At 39.3% G+C, this 18,202-nt stretch overlaps 1 protein-coding gene across 4 annotated transcripts in view; it reads right to left on the bottom strand.

Moving 5' to 3' along the window:
- The window catches only part of LOC103481380 (double C2-like domain-containing protein alpha), a 47,231-nt gene that overhangs the window by 12,743 nt on the left and 16,286 nt on the right, over positions 1-18,202 (bottom strand). For all 4 annotated transcript variants that reach the window (XM_008436786.3, XM_008436785.3, XM_081600607.1 and 1 more), the window contains exons 2-7: positions 17,424-17,797; positions 16,228-16,307; positions 14,794-14,868; positions 14,432-14,541; positions 8,661-8,787; positions 4,176-4,235 (exon numbers count right to left, since the gene is read on the bottom strand). In XM_008436786.3, coding sequence (XP_008435008.1) covers positions 4,176-4,235; positions 8,661-8,787; positions 14,432-14,541; positions 14,794-14,868; positions 16,228-16,307; positions 17,424-17,793 — 822 coding nt within the window. In that variant the 5' untranslated portion in view covers positions 17,794-17,797. The remainder of the gene's footprint in view (positions 1-4,175; positions 4,236-8,660; positions 8,788-14,431; positions 14,542-14,793; positions 14,869-16,227; positions 16,308-17,423; positions 17,798-18,202) is intronic.

Genomic DNA, 18,202 nt, shown 5'->3' with positions numbered 1-18,202 from the left:
TGCAGTTTAAAGTTCCGCCACTTTACCTCACAACTACTTAAAAATAAAACAACCGTGTTGAGTGAAAACCGGACACAGCAGGAGAGGTCAGGCCACTAGTTTGGTAGTATTTCAGATATTTAAAACTGAAAACTAATCAATAATTATTGACATTGACTGACATTGTGCTAAGCTTCTCAGCCACAATGTCCAGCCCTAATACATAATTCCAACTTCCCACAAATCTGAACTGGAAGTGATTCGCGCCAACTTATTAGGCAAGCGTAATGCGTAGCAGACCTATGGCTTCAAGACCAACAAAAATAAAATATGAGAAAACCCTTAACCAATGTCCCGAGGGAAAGATACATGAACAAAATGGCTGCTGTCAAAATCGACCCGTTTGAGACGGAGAATAGAAAATATGTCAGACACAAGGGAGGCAGCACAAGCTGCCTGCGATCTCATTCTACAATATAATTACCTACCTAGTGAACACAAAGAGTGAATAAATCATAGAGGAACTTCACCTGAAATCTGGACGCATACAATCAATATTTAAACGTATTTGTAAAGGACGTTCAAACTCTCTATGTGAAAAACAAGCTTCTAGTGACTGGGAAAGCAGGTAGTAACATACATGCAGGTCAAAGTCCGTCTTAGCTAGCAGACAAAAGCTACATTAGCTAAGCAAATTTTGCTAGTTTGGCACTAAATGCTACACAAAATTTTACTGATATTTATCTTATTATTACACAGAGCCAGGTGGAGTACTCAAAAATTGTGACCAAGTAATAATTGTGATGCACTTATATTGTTTATAACTTAGATAGGAATGAGGCGAGAGCTAGTTCTAAGCTTGTGGCTTGTTTATTGTTGTCATAGGAACTCCATAGCAACTGCCTCCCAAGATGGCTGTCAGTTACAAACTTCACAGTCGTGATGTCACATGAGAACTACCAGTATGTATTACATCAGTCTTTCTTTTGTATCTCCAAATCTCTCATTAAGTTTTATCTGTAAGGGACGAGGCGATCGATCAATATGCAACACGTCCGTCCGCGTCCCCACAGTACACAGCTTCCCTCATCATAATCCCTTCCCTCTTTCTTTCCTAGGGAGCCGCCGCCGCTGCCAGCGGCCCGTTCGCCATCTGTCAACTCTTCGGTGAGTTGCGAGCTTTAGAAACTTGCAATTAGAGGATGACTTGCACCAGGTAGCTGGTAGAACAACGGCGCAGACCTTCACAGATCGATAGAGAGTGACTCATTAGGCGGGTGAAAAACAAACGGGGAGCCAGCTGGAAACAGTGAGAAATGAACAGGAAGGAGGGAGGATTTGTTGGGTGCAAGACGGGAGAACAACACGAGTCTCAGCAGACAAATGAAGTAACCTTGAATCTGGTAGAAGATGTAAAATTTATCTCAAGTCTGATTAATGGGGTTGATGAGATTTCACGGTGCTGGTTTGGGCTCGGTTATTAAATCCTAACAAAAGATTTTGTTGGCTCATTAGTGGAGTTTGCGCAAGCTGCTTTAATTTGGATGAAGATTGATCCTGTAACTTCATCTTCACAGAAAGCTAAACCTAAAGGTACAATCTTGCAAATGAACCTGTTCCAGTCCACCAATCCAGAGCTTTGTTCAGTGCCTGAGGCCAAACCGTCACTCCAGCTTTTCACCAATCAGCTTCTGAATTTATTTTGTGTCATTTGGAGCTGCAGGGTTCAATATATCTTTTATGTGTCTGGAAACAATTATCATTTGAGGTGAAGTAAAGAAAAATAATCTTCTTTCTACCATCTACCATCATTTGGGCTTTTATTAAAGCATATAAACGGTTCTTCAGGAGCTTGTTATACAAATTGGTCAAAATTATGCAAAGAGGCTTAAATATGCACATACACACCCATTAGTATATGGTTTAATGTCGCTTAGCAAGTTGCACCTTGACCACAGGCTTTTTTGTAGCTACCAAGAAGCTGCTTCTATAATTCTGGATGAATATCTAAGTGCTACTCTTCACAAAAATGATATTTTATTTTATTTAATCTTATTGGTTCCCTGCTACAGGCGTAGCATAGAAGGCAAACTGTTAGCCTTCTATGCTCATTCTAAAACAAGTTTTGATGTCAGTTTGGATTCGTTGTTCTGTAAAAACCTCAAAATGTGTCACAGTTTCACTCTCCTGACCCAATCCATCTGTTCAAATGGTTGGTTTTCTTCCACAGACCAGATGATCAGAGGTTTCTGCCCTTTCAGAAGCTTAATCTTAGCCACTTTTGGCTAACACTTACTTAGTATACAAACATTTTACTCAAAATGCCAAGATTAGCAAGAGGACTATCACTAGCATGTTGACTAACATTGATTTACTCCATTCACTAGGATGTCTTATAACACTTGCTCCCTTCAGTATGCAAACATTTTAGCTAAAAAGCTGAGGTAAGCTAAAATGCTATGAGTAGCAAGAGGGCTATCACTTACATGCTGACCAACATTGATTCACTCTATTCATTAAGTTATGTTGAGCTTTTATGTGAAACGAGCTAAAATGCTAATGTTAGCTAAAATGCTAACATTAACAGCTGCTATCAGTAGCACGTCTGTTTTATACAGTGTCTGGTTTCGTATATGGGCTACAACTACCCTGCTGTCTAACTCCATTCAGCATGCAAACATTTTAGCTAAAATCTTAAGGTTAGCCAAAATGCTAACATTAACAGCTGCTATCAGTAGCACGTCTCTTGTTGTACAGTGTCTGGTTTCTCTAGCACAGGCAGTAAAAATGGTAAAGAAAATGTTAATGTTTGAGTCCAAACAGTTTTGCTGGAAGACATTCTCTTCTTTCAGCAGTCGTTCTGACTGTAGCTGGAACTCACTGCTGGCTCGCGCGTCCTAAAGTCTCATGCTTGGTTTGTTTTGACATCTTTATGCTGCTGCTGCTGGTTTATCCGCAGGGCTGTTTATTTTCATTGCCGCTTTAAAAGGGACTCAACCTTTAAAGCGGCAACAAACCAACTGCATTCGTGACACTTTTGCTAATTTTATGAGACATTAAATAAATGTGGATCTGATTTCAAACGTAAACTTGTTTACTTGGAAACATCCAGCAGTAGCAACATCAACTTGAACAAAATCAACAACTGACAGCCCACAAACACTGTAGAGAAAAACTTTCCTTGCTAAGTTAGTGTCTTCAACATTAACTATGCTTGTTAAGTTTTAAAGTTTTTCTGCAGTTGTCATGGTGGACTGAGCCAACTTGGTTAAGCTTACTGGAAATGTACAGTTTTACATTTCTCTTTGTACATAAATATTCTCAGAATACAAATTAATTCTTGTATTTTACTGTGTTTGGTACATTTAATAAAGAAGGTACTGGGTACAAAGCCTTAGAAACATATTAATACCCAGTGAATGTATTCACAATTTGTCTTTTTATAACCAGAATCATCAACAGACCAACAAAGTAGAGCAACATTGAATGATTCAATTATTCCTTTACATCTGTACATCCATCAACTGAAATGTTTGCTCGTTTTCTTTGTAATAGCTCAAGTTAATTCACCTTGAATTCTTACCACAGATTCTCCATTAGCTTTGGCTCTGGACTTTGACTAGACCCTTCTAACGCATTATTACCCTTAGATCTAAATCATCCCATTTTAGCTCTGATTGTTGTGTAATTAGCTCAATCCATAGAGGAATTCAGAATCTCAGAATTCTGACTTTAATGTCAGGATTCTGAGAATTTCTCAGGGTTTTTTTTCTCAGAATTCTGAATTTTAATCTAAAAATTCTGAATTTTCTCAGAATTCTGACTCTAACCTCAGAATTCAGAATTTTTTTCTCAGAATTCTGACTTTAATCTTGTGAAATCAAAACTCTTTTTTTCCGTAAGGTGTAGCTAAAACTGCTACTTGAGGAATCCTGAGTAGATCATCTGTCCAGACAAAGGTTTCTTTTATCTTAAAAATTAAATGTATATATTTTTTGTACACTTTTGGCTTAACTCCTGCTCTGAGTATGTTTGTTCCTTCAGCAAATGGCCTCATTTCAAGCCTGTGTACTCCAGTTAACGATTAATCTATAACTAAATCAGTTGACAATAATTTGAATAATTGATTAATCACGATTAATCGTTTCAGACTTTTAATTTGGACAAACAAACAGAGGATTATAGAAATGTTTCACCTCTCTGAGGTAGCAGGAGATTCCTCTCAGGGCCGTGCTCATCGCCGTCGGCGAGGGCAGCTGGGGGGCAGAAAGCAAGAGAAGTGGATAAATGTTAGGAGGGGATGAGTGGCGGCGCAGCAGCAGAAGGATGAGGAGACAGGGACGGATCTATCAGTCCGGAGGCGAAGCCGCTTTTAAGAGTTAGAGGCTGAAGCAGCAGCGTCTGGCTCGCAGGATGACAGAAGGGCTTTTCTGTTTGATGGCAGAGTGGCCGCCGGCCTCAGAGGGATAATCTAATACCACATGAAGAACAAAAACCGCGGCTCCATCCCACTTCGTTTCACTCACCAGACCCCCTGCGCCGCCTTTCATTTTTTAATCCACTTGTTTCTCATCTCCACAGAGTCTCTGACGACCCCTCCTCGCCTCTCGCTCTTCCTCCTTGCCTTTCATTTTTCTGATCTCACAGCAATCGTTTCGCGCACGTGACCTCGCTGACATTTAGCCTGCGCGAAAAGCTATTTGTCCTCCATAGGAGGAGACACGATTCTCTCTGTTTGTAATTTTGAGGGAGGCACAAACCATGTCAGTGGGTCAATATTACAAACTCCAACAAATCAAATAGAAAAAACATCTGCTGCTTTTTTTGGTTGTTTAGCCTCTATTTGAAGTTCATTATATATATATATATATATATATATATATATATATATATATATATATATATATATATATATATATATATATATATATATACTGCTCAAAAAAATAAAGGGAACACTTAAACAACACAATATAACTCCAAGTAAATCAAACTTCTGTGAAATCAAACTGTCCACTTAGGAAGCAACACTGATTGACCCGACGAGGGTCCCCGTTGTCAAAGATAACAAGGAGGGAAGTGAGTCAACTGTCAGAGCTCCAAAGGGGTGCAATGAAAAGATCAGTACCCAAGAAGTACAGCCAGATGCCCATACCTGAAGCACTCGAAACTGCCAAACAAAGGCTCCAAGCCTTGGCCAGCCGCCTAAAGAGATACACGAGAGAGAATGAAGCCAGGAGGATTAACCGGCTCTTCGCCACCCAACCAGCTAAAGTGTACTCTCAATGGCAGGGTAATAACAACAGAGCAGACCCACCCAGGCTGGAGACTGAACAATACTGGAAAGGCATATGGGAAAGGGAGGCGTCCCACAACAGCAATGCACAGTGGCTAACCTCTCTACGAGAGGACCACAGCAACCTCCCGGAACAAGCCCCGGTAACCATCACTGTGGCAGATGTCCAAGACAGAGTCTCGGGTATGAAAAACTGGACAGCACCAGGACCTGACATGATCCATGCCTACTGGCTTAAGAAACTCACTGCCCTCCATGAGCGACTGGCAGCTCAACTGAACCAGCTGCTACAAAATGGGACTCACCCTGAATGGTTAACTGAAGGGCGCACAATCCTGATACAGAAGGAACCCTCGAAGGGTTCAGTCCCTTCCATCTATCGGCCAATAACCTGTCTCTCTACAACATGGAAGCTCATGTCAGGCATCATAGCGGCTAAGATAAGCGGGCACATGGATAAATACATGAGCAAGGCACAGAAGGGCATAGGCATAAATAGCAGAGGAGCCAAACACCAACTCCTTGTAGACCACACAGTCGCCCGAGACTGCAAAACCCGACACACCAACCTGTGTACCGCTTGGATTGATTACAAGAAAGCCTATGACTCAATGCCACACACTTGGATCATTGAATGCTTAGAGATGTACAACATCAATAGGACTCTAAGAGCCTTCATTGCAAACTCGATGGGGCTGTGGAAAACCACCCTTGAAGCCAACTGCAAACCACTTGCACAAGTGTCCATCAAATGTGGCATATACCAAAGAGATGCTCTGTCCCCACTGCTGTTCTGCAAAGGCCTGAACCCTCTCAGCCAAATCATCAACAAGACTGGCTACGGATGAGGCTCTCATCCTGGCCGCCCAGGAACAGGCCCTAAACACCAGAGCAATAGAGGCTCAGATCTACCACACCAGAGAAGACCCAAGGTGTAGGTTGTGCAAGGAGGCCCCTGAGACAGTCCAGCACATAATAGCAGGGTGCAAAATGCTGGCAGGGAAAGCGTACATGGAACGACATAACCAAGTGGCGGGCATAGTGTACAGGAACATCTGTGCAGAATATGGACTGGAAGCCCCGAGATCAAAGTGGGGAACACCCCCAAAAGTGGTGGCGAATGACCGAGCTAAGATCCTGTGGGACTTCCAGATCCAGACAGACAAGATGGTAATGGCGAACCAACCGGACATTGTGGTGGTGGATAAAGAACAGAGGAAAGCCGTTGTGGTGGATGTAGCAATACCAAGTGATTACAACATCAGGAAAAAGGAGCATGAGAAATTGGAGAAATACCAGGGCCTCAGGGAGGAACTGGAAAAGACCTGGAAGGTGAAGACCACAGTGGTGCCTGTGGTCATCGGGGCCCTCGGGGCAGTCACCCCCAAACTGGAGCAGTGGCTCAAACAGATCCCAGGAACAACATCAGACATCTCAGTCCAGAAATGTGCAGTTCTAGGCACAGCCAAGATACTGCGCAGAACCCTCAAGCTCCCAGGCCTCTGGTAGAGGACCCGAGCTCAGAGGATGAAACAGACCACCCGCGGAGGGTGAGAAGGGAATATTATATATATATATATATATATATATATATATATATATATATATATATATATATATATATATATATATATATATATAAAAAGAAGCGGAGTGGCTCAGCTTTCATATAAAACATCTTTGCTGTTGTTTTAGTTCAAATTAATTCAAACTTTCTTCCCCATTTATAAAGTTTGTGTTGAATTTTCACATATGCTTTGAGTTGAGAAGAGCCATGATGACAAAGTTAGGTTCAATTTGTTCTAAATGTTTTTCAACTAAATGTAACTATTTAGCTATGGAAGCCCATTTCTGCCATGAAAGAAAAAATAAAAGCTCAACAGGTAGTCATGACTACGAGTTTGAAAGTCACAAATATGAGATTTTTAGTCATAATTTCAACTTTTGTTTATAATTTTGAGATACAAAATCATAATTATGATAGGAAGTCAAAATTTTAAAATAGTCATCATTTTGACTTTCTAAGTTGTGATGATGAGATATGGGTTTCCACAGGAGCAAGCCTCTTCAGAGAAACAACTTTCTATCTCTTTGAATCTCATAATTATGACTTCCTGTTGAGCTTTTCTGTTTTTCTTTAATGGTAAAAAAGGTTCTCCATAAGTTACTTACTTTCCACCTGTGTAATATTGAAAAACTGAATTTTTATGGTTTTTATTAATGAATCTCTAATTATTACCGTTCACTGTTTAATTTGTAAGAGGTAAAATTATTCAGGTTGGAACATGAATAGTCAGTTTAGTTGGATGTCACTCAGAAAGGACTTAAAACTAATTAAAGCCCCTCCTTCAGTCACAGCTTTTGGGAACGTTCTGTCACCAAAGTCCCATACCTAATTATTTTTGCCTCTGTGTGTTTTTTGACATGTAAAACGGAGGATTGCGGCGGCACCTGGGAGTCCGGTCCTGCAGCTTTCAGAGGCATCCCTCCTGCAGCAGCGCCAAGTCAGATGAGCGGTTCGTTACCAGACTGAGCGGCTGCTGATGAGGGAAATCAGACATTTATTCTGCAGAAAGACGAGAGATTCTTCTAAAAGCTGCAGGATGTGGACACCGCTGTGTCAGTTAGAGTTTAAATCAGACGAGGTTTGGCTTTTTATCGATTAATCCAATTGTACGTTGTTTTTTTTTTTAAGATTTATTTTTTGGGAAAAACTGTGGGGGTTTTTTACCACCAGTGTATTCCTTCCTTGGTTTGATTGTTAAGAGTGATGTTAGCGCCAAGGCCGCCATTTTGTTTAAGTTTTACATCTTCTCTCTTTTTTGTACTTTGAATTCAAGTCAACTCTACGATGAAATATTAAGATCAGACTACAAGAAAACAATCGTACAACGATAAAGTCGAGAAAGAAAAAAGAATATAAAGTTTTTTTCTGGTAAAATTACATCGTTTCTATGCTAATATATTCTCGTCATGTACAACTAATAGAACGGATTACTGAAATAAAAGCCACTTTTTAAAAGTATTTTACGTCATTGCTTTTTTTCGAAAAGAAAGCGAACAAATAGGATCTAACATGAAAAAGATCCTTCCTTGCTGAGGTATTTCAGGACGACTTCTGGGAATATTTGTTCAGAAAACACTGAAACATTGGGGCCCAGCGAAGCATCGAAACAGACAGATAAACGTGAATGTTTTGACAGATTCTCTCCTGGTTTGGACTTCCACTCCCCTCGTCTGTCCATGTTCACTCAAAGCATCATGAGTCACGTAGGAAGCATTAGCACGCCGACCGCTACACGTCCCTGCAGTCAGCTCTCCCCCCTGCTCATTTATTTCCCCATTTTCCTCCTCTTCCTCCTGTTTTACTCCCTCTCGTCCTCACAGGAGGCGGATGCTCCAGACAGATGTTGAAGTGTTTGGTCTGGTCAGGCTTCACGCGGCGCAGGGCCACCCTCGACTCCCCGATGAACTCGTTATGTGTCAGCTTGTCTTCGTCACAAACGGACACCCTGGGAGACAGAGGCAGAGCCGGCGGGGGGAAGGACAGTGACAAACGGTGAGCGAAGCATGAATAAAATATAAGAGCATAGCTGGGTAATGAGTCAGAGGTAGAGATCTGAAAGGAGACCAATCAAGGGTGGTTTTCTGTGTGTGTGCGTGTGTGTGTGTGTGTGTGTGTGTGTGTGTGTGTGTGTGTGTGCGTGTAGTAAAGTAGTCTAACAAGCAACATCTTATGACATCCTTTAAAGTCGTGACAGAGATATAAGAAGGGAATGAAATCAGTGATGAAAGCCTGACCTGAATTAGAAAGGAAGCTGTCAGGAATCTCAAAGTGAAGCTTTTGGGATTTATTCAAATTGCAGTTTCAAAATTAATGTATTCAGACGTGATTGCATCTGCTAAACCAACACAGATTAATGCATCAGCGAGATAAAACTTTATGAATGGAGAGCATCTTTCAATTTCCAAGTGTTGATGTTGACTGTTAATTGGACTGTGGGAACTTTCTTGAAGTTCAATTCTACAACGGCATATTGTATTAAAAAAAAAAAAGGGAGTAAATTTCTGCCAAAAAACTCAGAAGTCATGACGTTAATGAAAAAATTTCTGAGCTCCAAAAATTGAAAACTTGGTAGAAGAAACTCAGAAGCTTTTAGATTAGTCTCAGGAATGTTCTAGAAACAACCAGAAAATTTCTGTTTCAAAAGTCGAAAATTTGACATTTCTTAGATCCAAAAATCGAAAATTTGGTAGAAGAAACTCAGAAATTTTCTAGAAAAACAAGACCATTTTTCAGCTCTAAAAGTAAAAAACAATTGTTAATGTATCTGTATTTAAAAACATTAAATGGTTCTTTTTATTTTCAAGCCAGCTATTAACATGGACATATTATGCAAAACTTGCATTTTGCACCTTTTATTCTTCCATTGGGTCTCAGCTGCTTCTAAAAACAGGACAAACGTTTTTAAAAAGTCACACAGACAGTTTTTGTCAATATTTTGAGGTTTTTTGGTGTCTGGAAAATTTCCCGTTTCAAAAACCTCTGTAATGTAACGTCACAATCAGCAGGCACTGACCCCTCACCTATTAACCCCAGCGGAACCCAGCCCGTTACCTAGCAACCCGGGCTAAGCTCAGTCCGTTTCCTAGCAACTCAAGCAGAGTTCTAGCACTTTTGGTCAGCTGGTTTTACTGCTGTATGCGGCGTAAAATGGCTTCTAGAAAAGACAAGTGCCTTACCATCCAGAAACCCCCTAAAATCTCATCATCTAAGATTGATTTTGTTAAAAAAAAAAAAAAGTAAAAAAAAACACGTTTTGTTCAAGTCTAACCTGTTCAAGGAAGCGTAATAGATCACCTTTAAGAGCCACTGAGGTCCCAATTGTAGTTTGAAGACTCCTGATTTTTAGGTGTAAGAGTGACAGCCGTGTATCTTTTACTTCGCATTTCACAATTACGTACCACTTCACAAAAAAATCCCAAAAAACTGTGATAATAACGACTGCTCCTGCAAGGCGGTGTATGTGTTTGCATATTCTTGGAGATAATTGTCACGTTTCTCTCTGTGGGGATTCAAACAGTGTGAAAGTGCATTACAAGAGGTTAAATAAATCCATATTTATGCCATAAATTCAGCAATTTATGAGGGAGCACTGAGGAGCGAAGGAGGTGGAAACAGGTTGTGGATGTGAGATCGAGAGGCGAAGGAGTGAGAAAGAAAGGTTAAAGACAGAAGAATGGATTTAAATATGCATCCGAACCCGAGTGCCTAAGATCACTAAGTTTCATGTCGTTATTTATAAAAATTTGTCCTTCCATCACAGAAACGCCTTTGATTTTTAGTTTCTGGTTATGAAACAAAACTCTTGCAGAAAGTTCAATATATGTGCAAAACAAAATCTCTGGAGAAAACCTCTAGTCTGATAATTCACCCAAGCGGAAAAAAAAATCATACATTTGATATCAAACTGCAGGGAGAAACAGAAATGGAAGAAAAGAAGTGAGGGTGTGAGGAGCAGACGAGAACAAAGACAGATTGAGTCATCTGGAGGAAATCAGGACACAGCGATGAGTAATGGTGTAACAGGTCAAAGGTCAAGAGCGGGGGATGGGCTCACATGTTCACCTGCAATGCAAACATTTTCTGACAGCTTATATTTATTACTACATCATCTCAGCATGTTAACCTACAAAATAATCTTTATGAGAGAATATAACTTTAGTCAAGATTCTGCCACCAATCAAGTCCAGTGAATTTTTCAGTGTATTGTTAATTACAAAGTTGACTTTAATCTAATAAATTAAGTTTATTCACAGTAGTTTTACTAATTCTACTAATTTTTTACATTGTTATGATAAATAAGCAATGAATTTAAATAAGTTCAGGCCCTCTATAAATTAACTTAAAGTAATATGACAGTGAGGATTGATCAGCAAGGTATCCCACAATGCATTGTGCCAACAGCAGCAGCAACTAATTACTGTAAACCACTTTTTATTTTACTCATAACAAAACGTTTTCCCAATGTTACAAGTGAAATAATCTGCCAGCAGAAGTAGCACTTTTTTATCCATATTAAGGAATTGTTTACTCAAAGCAAGCATCTAAATCTCGCTGAAAAGTTACTTTTAAGTTAGTTTTGTTTTATTTCATGTGCACTAAGATATTTGAATTACTTGATACCTAATGCAAATATTAGGCATCAAGTAATATTGATACCTAATGTTAGGTATCAATATTAGGTATCAATTTGAATTTGTGTTTTTGCAGTGCATTAATGCATATCCAGGTATATTTGCTGTTTGAATCATTTAGACAGGCAGTAATAATTGATTTTAGAGGCAATCTTTTTGGATTTCAACAATTCATGGGCGGCTTTGGTCCCAGAAACGACTCGTTGTGCTAGAAAAGACGATACTTCAAAAGTATCTAAACAGACTTTTTCGCAGCGTTGTGCTTGTAAGTCTTTCTTCTTTCGCCTGTCGTGTTGAGATTAAGACTTGGACTTGGGTGTTTATTCCCTCCAGGTTGGAGCCACATGCAGTAATCTTTCTGTTGTATGACCCATCTTTCCTTTGACATTTAGCATTCACTGACATTTTCACAGAAGTCGCAGTCGCCATGAACTGAAGCAGCACACTGACCCAGATTCATGCAGGGAAATCCTCACAGACAGTAACAGACGATCTCCATAATTTATTTCAAACTGGTCTGAACTGGGGAATCCTTTCTGTGCAGCTTTCTCTGAAAATTTCAAATGTTTTGGTGGACTAGAGAAATTTCTCTGCACAGGAAAAAAAATTATAATATTCTCAGAGCGTTTTCTGAATCACATGTAACATTAACATTTGAAAATCTCAGGCATTTCTGCTTGATTTCATACCAACAGTGTAGAGCTGAGCTGTTTATATTTTAATAATCAGAAAGCAAAAGGTGCTTAACAGGAATTTTATAGAATTTGAACCAGGTGAAGCTAAAACTTTAACGATTAATCGATTACTTAATTATTGAAATAGTTGATTAATCACGATTAATCGCTTCAGCCTTAGCTAGAAAACACAGACATCAGGTATTGACCTGCAGCAGGTTGTGAACCTGAATGAGTCAAACTCCTGATATTTACGTGCCGGCGCCGCGGGTCGCCAGCAGGTCCGGTTCCTCTTATCACCCCCGAGAGCTAACCTGTCCATCCTGCTCAGATCCGACTCTCATGTGGACCACGGCAAAGTTTCAGTCACAGACAGAAACAATTCGCAGCTTTCGTCACCTCCAGAGGGGGGGTCAATGAGATTAAAACACCCCGCGGTGCGCAGTCTGACCTCAATCTGTCACTGCAACTTTGAAAAAGAGAAAGCAAAGAGGCAGATGGAAGGAGCGACAAAGAGAAGTGGAGATCTTCTCTGATCTCAGCGGACAGGAGAGATGTTTGGATAGGAAGGGACGAGGCTGAGGTGACACAACATGAAACAGCCTCAATGGAGGCAGAGAGGGGGCGTCGAGAACCACTGGGCGTCCTTTAAGCTGATAGCAAAGGACTCGGCGATTGAGACGGACGATAAGGAATCTTTTGTACGTGTGAGTCAGATCAGGAACAGCCGAGAAAACAAGAAGGGCAGAAATAACCACAGGTAGCTAAAAAATTACTCAAGTAAGAGCGGCGCTACTTCAATATATATTTACTATATATATTTACTCAAGTAAAAGTAAAATGTAGCCGTCCAAGAAATTACTAGTAAAAAAGTATTTGGTAAAAATGCAACTCAAGTAACTGATCAAAAAAGTCAAAAATATATAATCAGACTGACCAAAATGTAAACTCAAATTTTATATTAAAAGGTGACCTACTTTGCTTCATTGAACCAACACATTTTCTTTCTTTTTTTTTTTGCATAAAATCATCCTTCAGTAATGAGATTTCAGTTTGATCAGTTCTGCTTATGAGCTGTTTTATGGCCTCTGTCACTTTAAATCTAAATAAGATGCTGCTAGCCACGCCCCCAACTCAATGTTTCCCTCCCACGTAAAAATGGCTGCAAACAGATATGCATTTACACAACTTTATGACTTTGAAAAGCAGAGGTGGAGCCTCATGTACAATCAACAGTGTACCACACTGCAAAAACAGTGTATCATTTCAGTTTTGACTTGAGATAATACAAAACTAACTCACAAGTAACTTGTCAGAAAGATTTATTAGTTTAAATTATTGTTTTAGGTTAATAATTCTTAGGGTTAGGGTTGATTAGAAACAGCACTAGTTCCTCTGGGAGATATTTAAACTTATAAGATGACATTTTTCCCAAGAAGTTATAAATGAATAATCTGCCAATCCAGCTAATACTTTTTTTGTCAATATTCAAGAATTGTTTACTTAAAACAAGCTGCTATGTCTTACTGTAAAGTCACTTGTGAGTTAGTTTTATCTTATTCCAAATGTACTGAGACATTTGCACTTGAAACTAGACTTATTGGTAAGATTTTGTATTTTTGCAGTGCAGCTGAAAAACAAAACTCTTGTCTTTTCTGGGAGCAAACTGTACAGCAGTAAAACCAGTTGGAACTCAACTTGGGTTGCTAGGTAACAAGGCCAGCCCCGTTACCTAGCGGATCCGTTACCTAACGGATTTGTGACGTTACATTCCAGAAGTTTTTTCTAACGCTTAATTTTCCAGACACCAAAAAACATGTACTTACTGCCAAATAAAATGGCTGGGTGTTTTTGTAAAACGCTTGATTTGGTTTTCAAAGCAGCAGAGACCAAAACAGAAGAACAAAAACACACAAAATGGTCAATTTTTCATAAAATTCTGTTAAATACAAGAGTTTTGTCCCCTTTAAGAGCAAAATGGAAATAATTCATATAAATGACACAATTACAAAATAAAAAAAAAGAGATATTTTTATAGAAAGAAATCAAATTCTTTTAATATAAAACTTATGAAATTAGCAAAAATTTCAGGTGTGTCTCTGTGTTTGGTGATTTTGGGTTAAGATGAGCTTATTCTTCAAATAATGAAGTTACTCATAGTGGGTAGTGTATCCAGAAATGTTACTCAAGTAAAAGTAAAAATACTCCTAAAATTTTTTTCCCTAAAGATACTGAAGTAAATGTGACTAGTTGCTACCCAGGCTGGTGAATAGCAGAGACTAACCTGAGGGTTTTGCGGTACATGTCTTCCTCGGTGATGCCGCAGTAGGTGAGCGTCTCGTTCCACACGGGGTTGAGTGTGTTTCGAACAATCTTTGTTTTCAGTTTATTCGCCTGTCAACACCACGGGGAGAATGACGTAAATGTCACTGCGAGCTTCGCTGCGACGTGCAAACAGCAGAAAAATAACCCCAAGGTCCTTCCATTACTGCTCATTTATTCATCCACATTTTCGTCACACAACTCTAAAATGAGACCATGATTGAAGAGTGTCCTCCAATCTTCCTGCAGACAGGAAGCTGAAGGTCTCTTTCAATTTCACAGGAAAACACTGAGAAATAAAAAACACTTGTAATAAAATCCAACCTTGCAGGCTCCCGGCAGCAGATGCAGCTTGACGTAGGGATCGGCCAGACCGTTGAAATCCATCGGCTTCAAACCCTGGCAGAGAAGATATAGGACATAAAAACTACAAAATGAGATGCGGAGGTGACTCTGGAAACTTCCAGCAGCGGAAAATGCTAAAGTACAGCGTTCATTTGGAAAATGTTTAAAGATAAATCAAAGTTTAACTTCAGAGTTTGAGTGTGAAGGCTGAAAATAAGAAGCTGAATGTTAAGTCTGTACCCTAAAAACAAAGAGATGTCCTATTTAAAACATTTATAATGCCTGACACTAAACAACTTTACTTAAAGAAAGCATTAAAATATCTGTATGTTTTTAACAAAATCATAAAATGTGCAACGTTACCATGCCAACTCGTTTTAATTGAGAAAGTTTAGTATAAATAATCTCTGCAGAAGTGAGATATTTGAGGGTTGAAAAAAATAAACATTGCAGTTGAAACAAGATGTAAAATCAAACATATTAAAGAATAATTTTTTTTCTCGCAATCAAGTCAAAGTAAAGGTTTCTTGTTTCAGTTCTGTTAGGTTTACAATATTTACGTAGTTGCTTAATATCTAAACAATGACAGATAGTTTTGTGTATGTACTTCTTATTAGCTTCTTCACATCCAGATTACTTGTACAGTGACAGTAAAGTCTGTATGGATGTTAGAAAAACACGATTAAACATTGGATTATGGTCAAAAGTCACAGATTTTTCTGTGGAACGTAACGCTGTATTATTCTGGGAAAATTCAAATATTCATAAGTTTTTTTCGTAGAGCGTACAAGATATTTTCCCCATGATACCTGTGAATTAATCTGCCAGCAGAACTAGTACGATCTATGAATATTCAAGAATTATTTACTTTCAACAAAATCCTACATCTTGATGAAATTTTAATTATAAGTTAGTTTGTTTTTTTATTTCAAGTGAATTAGGATATTTGCAGTAGAAACTAGACCAAAACCACTTTGTGAGTTTTTGTGTTTTTTGCAGTGAGGGTTGATTGGCTGCTCTGATTGGCAAAGCAGCCAATCAGAGAGCCCCGTTTATTTTCCTTGGTGCTGATTGGCTGAGAAGATAAGTAGATGTTAGTTTCTGCTGTGGTGCCAAGATTATTTCAGCTGTGTATATTAATGCATATTATGGTATATTTGGTGTTTAAACTATTAAATCAGGCAGCTTTGATTGTTTTTAGAGCAAATCTCAAGTATTACACTGTCTATGCAAGAGTGGTATATACAGTGTAATACGTTACCTCAAATGTGTATAAAACTATTTACTCATGTTGGTTTCAGAAGTCTAACACATAATCATTATAGCTGACAGAAACATAACCTGGTTTTCCTTTGCTGGCTTTCTGTCTGACAAGACAGAAGGTTGTAAAGCATTTTCCCGTGGACACCGTACCTTTGCTCTGAGGACTGTGCAGTGTAAGGAGCTGGTGGCTTTCTCGTACAGAAGGTCAAACTCTAACGTCCCCAGGGAGGCTGGAAGGGAGTTAACGACAAGTCAGAAGAAATGTGTGCCAGTTATACAGGTAATTGCTTTTATGATGATGACTTCATTAGGAGGCGAACAGCAAACGGCACAGAGAGAGAGAGAGAGAGAGAGAGAGAGAGAGAGAGAGAGAGAGAGAGAGAGAGAGAGAGAGAGAGAGAGAGAGAACGGTGGGAATATTGAATAAATATCGACTAGTTCCTGAAATCTGAAACTCTCTTTACACGATTTTCTTCTGAACTCTTTATGCGAGTCCAGATCTGTGTCAGTGTCATTTATTTTGTCTTTTACGAGCTGAACCAGATTTTTAAGGTGACCTAAGATGTCTCCTTGAACAGGTTAGGATAGATAGATCTATGTGCGACACAAAACACATTAATTACATTTGTTTTGCACAAAGTCCTTGTTAGATAATTAGATTTCACTCTGCTCAGTTCTGCCTATTTGGAGTCGTTTCAGGCCCTCCTGGTCACTTTAAATCCAAATAGCTGCTCACAGATGCTCCAAATAGCTGCCCCACTTCTGAAAAGCAGAAGTGGAGCCTCCTGCACAACCAAATCCAAAACCACTAAATGTAAAAGGATTTATTAGCATACAGAAAAATTATATTTGCCAAGTTAAGTTTAAAATATGAGGTAGCTCATAAAAAAAAAGTGAAGAGCCATTTGGAAAATTAAAAAGAGCCAAATTAGGTCCAACTCCTCTATGACGGAGTATTTGGACCATACTAAGAAAAAATAAATAAAATTACCAGAATAAAGTAAAAGAAAATATGAGAATGAAGTTGTACAAAAATAACTCACATTATCACGAGAATAAAGTCATAATTTTATTTGTTTACTCTTGAAATATTGACTTTTTTTCTCGTATTATTGCAACTTTATTCTCGTAATACTACGACTTTATTCTTGTTCAACGTTATTCTCAAACTTTATTCTCGTATTATTGCGTCATTTTTGTACAACTTTATTTTAGTAATTTAATAACTTTATTCTCGTAATTTAATGTTTTTTTTATCATCTTAGCTTGGTGCTAACACTCCCTCATCCTCCTAAACCCGGCCCTGTTTTTCAGTGAGACCCGACCGCTGCTCTGAGGCGACTCACTGTTGTCGTCGCTGTCGCAGCTGTCGATCTCGATGGAGGTGTCCATGCTGCTCATGGCCGACAGCGACCCTCCTCCTCCTGCGGCTCCCGGTAGCAGCGGAGACAAAAGGCATTTGCTCGCCCCGCCTCCTCCTTCTCCGTCTCCTCCTCCCGCTGCTCCTCCTCCACCTTGGCCCGCGCTGCCAGGGCTCAGCGGAGCCGGCGCCGTCAGCTGGTTGGGCGAGAGCGGCTCCGAGAAGGAGGAAGTGGGCGAGAGGCGGGGGAAGTAGGCAGAGATCTGACGGATGGGGCGTATGGGGCCCGGGCAGACGTTGATGGCCATGTGCTCCTGGATGGAGATGCCCAAACGGTTTCCCTTCCGCACGGTCATAGGGCTGAGAGGAAACACGATGACAGTCGGTGAAAAAAAACAGAGCCGAAATGCTACGAAAACACACACAATGTTTTATAAATCTGTCTTTATCGATCTATTACCGAAGACAATTATGGTCACTGAAAGAAAAAAAAAATTGGACTTTTTTGTCAGAATTTTGACTTTTTTTCCCAGAATTTTGACTTTTTTTTTGTCATAATTCCGATTTTTTTGTTACAGAATTTTGACTTTTTTCTCAGAATTTTGACTTTTCTGAGAATTTTGACTTTTTTTCTGAGAATTTTCTTTTTTTTTCTCAGATTGATAATTTTGACTTGTCAGAATTTTGACTTATTTCACAAATTTTGACTTTTCTCCTAATTTTTAATATATCAGTAGATTTATTGTGCACAAATGACAAAGAACA

The sequence above is a fragment of the Poecilia reticulata genome, chromosome 19, assembly GCF_904066995.2.
Source record: "Poecilia reticulata chromosome 19, P_reticulata-male-v2, whole genome shotgun sequence".
Lineage (NCBI taxonomy): Eukaryota > Metazoa > Chordata > Actinopteri > Cyprinodontiformes > Poeciliidae > Poecilia > Poecilia reticulata.
This window is presented reverse-complemented; position numbering and strand designations above follow the sequence as displayed.